Genomic DNA, 5,150 nt, shown 5'->3' with positions numbered 1-5,150 from the left:
TAATGACCCCGAGGTTTCTTGCTGTTTTGGATGGAGCAAGAGATAAAGAGTCAGTATTGATCTTGATGTTGTGGTGGATGACCTGTTTGGCTGGGAAGACCATCAGTTCCGTTTTGGCCAGGTTCAGCTGAAGGTGGTGATTTTTCATCCATGTGGATATATCAGCGAGACAGTCCGAACCGAGACCGTGGTGTCCTCAGGAGGGAAAGACAGAAACAGTTGAGTATCATCGGCATAACAGTGGTAGGAAAAACCATGCGAGCGGATGATAGGGCCCAACGAGGTGGTGTAAATGGCAAAGAGAAGTGGTCCCATCACCGAGCCTTGGGGCACCCCAGTGGTGAGGCGGTGAGGTACAGACAGCTGACCTTGCCATGACACGTTGAACGAGCGCCCAGTGAGGTAGGATTCAAACCAGGAGTGCGCATTGCCAGAAATGCCCATACTTGACAGTATGGACAGAAGGATGCGGTGGTTGACTGTATCAAACGCAGCTGATAAGTCAAGCAGGACGAGAGCCGAGGATTGAGCTGCTGCTCTAGCTGTTTTTAAGGCCTCCATTACAGACAACAGGGCTGTTTCGGTGGAGTGACCGATTTTGAATCCAGACTGGTTCGGATCGAGGAGATTGTTCTTTGACAGGAACTCGGTGACCTGTTTGGAAGCTGCCCTCTCAATGGTTTTAGATAAGAGCGTGAGAAGTGAGACCGGTCGATAGTTTTCCACCTGAGTGGGATCGAGAGACGGCTTCTTGAGCAGCGGCGTTACCCGAGCCACTTTGAAAAGAGAAGGAAATGTTCCAGAATTAAATGAAGCATTAATCACCTGTGTTATTGCCGGTAAGACGGCAGGCGATATGGCTTGAAGGATGTTGGATGGGATGGGGTCCAGCGGGCATGTAGTTGGACGGCTACCTGTTAGGATTTTGGAGACCTCACTCTCGCTGAGAGGGATGAAAGAAGGAAAAGATGAGCTATTGACGGTTGCGCCCTTAGGGGAGGGGGACAGTTGGTCGAACTGTTGCCCGATGGCTGCCACTTTCTCTGTGAAAAAGGAAGCAAAGTTATCAGCAGTGAGGTTAGTAGCTGGGGGGGGAGGAGGAGGGTAGAGCAGAGTTTTGAAGGTGGAGAATAGTTTCCGAGCGTCAGTTGCACCGTTGATTTTGTCATTGAAAAAAGTCTTCTTAGCAGCAGTGATGCTGGATGAGAAGGAGGCCAGCAGTGTCTGTCACGAGCATCAATCCTTTCGTCCAACGAATGGTAGGACTGACAGGAACCTTCATTACTTCGACTAGAAGTTCGCGTGAACATAGGATTTCTTGGTAAGAGTGGATATATCTGTACAGACTGTTTCTACCTCAAGTGGAATTCAGGAACTGCACAAAGTGGTCGTAAGAAAGTGAACTTGTTAACAAGCCAGTTACCACACACTGAACTGAATTTACACCACTACATTCACAGTGTGTTTCGAATGTATTCTTTTGACATTTGGATGTTGTACTTGAAACTTGATTTTGATTGTATTGCATTGTATGCATATTATTTTCCCTCTATGTTGGTGGAGGATATGGTTGTGCTGTGCTAATGCTATCCAGCAACTCTCTGGTTTAGCTGAGGTGTAACATAGGAAAGTAAAACTAGATGTTTAAATAGGCCTAATTCAAGATAAATTGAGAACTTAAGAGAATTTATTAGAATTCTGTTTTACTGATATAACAGATCATAAATAGAGTTAACTCAAATAGAAACTAAACAATAATTTTAAGTTTACAGTTAAAAATTTTTTTTTAAACAGAAGTCAAAATAGAATTCCTAAAAGAAAAGGATTGAATATGAATTTAATTAATTTAAAGATTTGTATGTAACATATGTGTTATATGGTAATTGTATTGTAAATGTGTCATATGGTACCAATTCTTTATTCTATCTAAAACAACTCACTTTTCTCTATTCTTATATAAAAGAAGCCGGCAATTAATTTCATTCTATGGTCTGTGGTGTGTTCACTATATGTACATTTCCATTGTTTAATTAAAAGTCATTGTAGCGCCCCCATTTTTTTTAAGCTGTTATTTTAAGGTTAAACTGCTTATCCTAACCCTAACCCTGAAGTACAATTACTACATAATGCCACTTTAAATGCCTATGAACCTAGACTATGGTCCTGTTTACCCACTTAACTGCAACTAGTAGTAAATGTTACAGAGTGAAGAGGGAAAAGATTGAGAGAAGGAGAGAAAATGGACTGAAGCAGAGAGATGAAGTGTGAGTAGACTGAGATGGATAGAAATAAAGGTAGATTGACAGAGAGATGGAAAGGAAAATGAGTTTCTTTAATATCTTAAAGTATAAAGTTCAGAAAAATACATAGCTGAAGTGTCCTTTACAAGACCTAAGTGCCAACATTTGAACGGTTAAGCGGTTCGAGCTGGATTAATTGCAGAAATTGGTACAAACGAATAATAAGAAGAAGAAGTTGGAAGAAGGTGTAAACCATGCAGATGGATTCAGGAATGTAATCTTGCAGATGGGAGCATTCCATACTATGTGCAACCTGCTATCCATTATATGAAAACGGTTTCAAGATGGTGGGTTGAAAGAAATTATTACCTGGTATTGTTGCAGAAGTATCTGTTGCTGGTGTCATGGAAGATCACCATTACAACAGAGCAGTGAGAACTCACACATATATGTATGATGAAGCTCTACTTCACATTCTCTTCAAGAAATGTATCCCAAGGATGGAACAGAATCATTCGCACAACGTAGGGTGCATTGAAAAAGGACTATAAATGATCCATGATCGTCATGAAAATCTTGCCCAGAGACTTATGAAAAGATGATGGCAAATGCACAACCTGATGACTTGCCTTCATTACTTTGCCTTGTACATGGATTTTCTTCGCCCACACACAGTGGTGCCATGCGGTAAAGTGACGGAATCATCACTATCGTGTTGAAGTTGAATCATCGCTATCGTGTTGATAGTTGAATCATCGCTATCGTGTTGATAGTTGAATCATCGCTATCGTGTTGATAGTTGAATCATCGCTATCGGTGTTGATAGTTGAATCATCGCTATCGTGTTGATAGTTGAATCATCGCTATCGTGTTGATAGTTGTTGATAGTTGAATATCACTATCTGTTGATAGTTGAATCATCACTATCATGTTGATAGTTGCTAAAGAGGAACTCTCCGTGCCATGAATGAAGCAAGGATACAATGCAATGGAGTTCCAATCAACCATCAAAAACTACAGCAATTCATTTTCACAGCAATTGACCACCAACACTGAAGAGTTTAAACTAATCCTGCCTAAACATTTGTATACATTACATGTAAAATCTTATCTGGAGCATCGAAACGTCGAAACGTCTTTTGGATGACGTTTACCATCTTTCTGTCCCTGGTAGGCACAGTAGTGGCTCTCCGCTCAGAACAGGACTTCTGTCTGGACAAGCAGCCTCACGCTCACCCCCACTCCGAAATACCGTCCCACATCTGGACATCTCACAGCCAAAGGGCACACCACCAGGTTGTGTGTGTGAGTGAGTGTTTTGTGTATGAGAGTGAGTGTGTGTTGTGAGTGAGTGAGTGATGTTGTGTGTGAGTGAGAGAGTGTGTGTGTATGTGTGTGAGTGAGAGTGTGTGTGTGTGTGTGTGTGTGTGTGTTGTGTGTGTGTGTGTGTGTGACATGTCTTTAGGTATACAATACAGACACTTTCACTAGAGGGTGAGAGGTGAAGAGATCATCAGATCAGAGATGGTATCAAGGGAGTACCACATCAGAAATGAGATAACATTATTACATTTCACTACTGCACTGAACTATCACCAAACTATGTATGCATGGCTCAACATTGATTAATCATCAATAGGCACTGGTGAGGCAACCCCACAATGCCTCCTGTGGAAACTCCATGGCTTCACCGGACACGAATCTGAAGTAAGTTAACAGTTACTGATGCAATCATGCACATTATCAGTTTACCTTTTGGTTTTAGTTTTTTTAAAGCCTTCTCTGGTGTTTCATTCACAGTGGAACGCTTCGAACTTCAAGAAGGGGGCCCACCAGAGCAAAGTATGTGTTTTGTATTGTTATACATCGGTGTAGTGGTGTCAGTGTTGACGGCTCATTTTATTTGCCCAGCACTACACAGTGTGTTAGCACCAAATTTGCAAATACTTCTCCAACTCTTAGGATCAATAAGATCACCACAACAATGCAATAATCTATATATTTTTTATAATATATATTTTAGTACATTCAAGTGAACCTCAAGTGAAGTTTTTTATCGAAAAAAAGTTATTTCAATCGTACGCTGGAGCTGGGTCTATAGGCTCAGTCATTTCTTTTATTACCCATTCTCCACACACACACTGGCACATTTCACTTTCTTTGCACATCACTGCACTGCCTTAAGTGAGAGCACCCCTCACCACTCACCAGAATGTCCAGAGAAACGGACGATGGCCAAGCGCAGCTTGATATCTCCTGAAGCTGCTGTAGGAAACTGTAGCACCTAAAGCAGCACACTGAATTAACAAACAAAACAATGTGCACCAACACAGACGCAGCCATCCGCGGTGCCATCTTGCCAGTTAAAAAACCATCGACAATATTTCATTATTTTAACAATATTCTTTACCCACTAATTGTGTTAAAAACCCACCTTTCGGGACTTTGTATATCAACATTAGTCCTTGAAAGTCTGGACAGCTAAAAACCCTCATGAAATCCGACTTTTGCAAATGCATACAAACCACATTTAGAGCCTAAACCCACTCTTTATCTCTTCCTTCTGTCTTCGGCTCCCCATCCCCCTTTCTGCTCCTCTGTCAAGCAGTCATGTGAGGCGCCAGGCCCAGGGCAGGGGCAGGGGGCGCACCCTCCGGAGGGGGTTGGGGCTGTGGTTGGGGCGATGTTCGTGGAGTCGGCGCTGGTGTTCCTCATCCGCAGCCTGGGCGTGTTTTTGTGGATTGTGCGGTACTTCGACGAGAGCGCCAGGCCGTGTCCTGGATCACCTCCATTGGGCTGGCCTGCAGCAGCTGTTCGGTAAGTTGGTGTACTTATGCATGTTTTGTGTGTGTGTGTTGTTATATGTGTGTGTGTGTGTGTGTTCCTGTTACTGCACAAGAATGGTGTTGT

The 5,150-nt window shown here is 42.7% G+C and overlaps 1 protein-coding gene across 1 annotated transcript in view; it reads left to right on the top strand.

Annotated features, from left to right (window-relative positions):
• The first annotated feature begins 4,471 nt into the window (after window positions 1–4,471).
• The window catches only part of LOC105891586 (monocarboxylate transporter 13-like), a 10,749-nt gene continuing 10,070 nt past the window's right edge, over window positions 4,472–5,150 (top strand). The window contains exons 1-2 of the mRNA XM_042708113.1: window positions 4,472–4,507; window positions 4,849–5,057. Coding sequence (XP_042564047.1) covers window positions 4,472–4,507; window positions 4,849–5,057 — 245 coding nt within the window. The remainder of the gene's footprint in view (window positions 4,508–4,848; window positions 5,058–5,150) is intronic.

The sequence above is a fragment of the Clupea harengus genome, chromosome 7, assembly GCF_900700415.2.
Source record: "Clupea harengus chromosome 7, Ch_v2.0.2, whole genome shotgun sequence".
In the NCBI taxonomy this organism is placed as follows: Eukaryota; Metazoa; Chordata; class Actinopteri; order Clupeiformes; family Clupeidae; genus Clupea; species Clupea harengus.
This window is presented reverse-complemented; position numbering and strand designations above follow the sequence as displayed.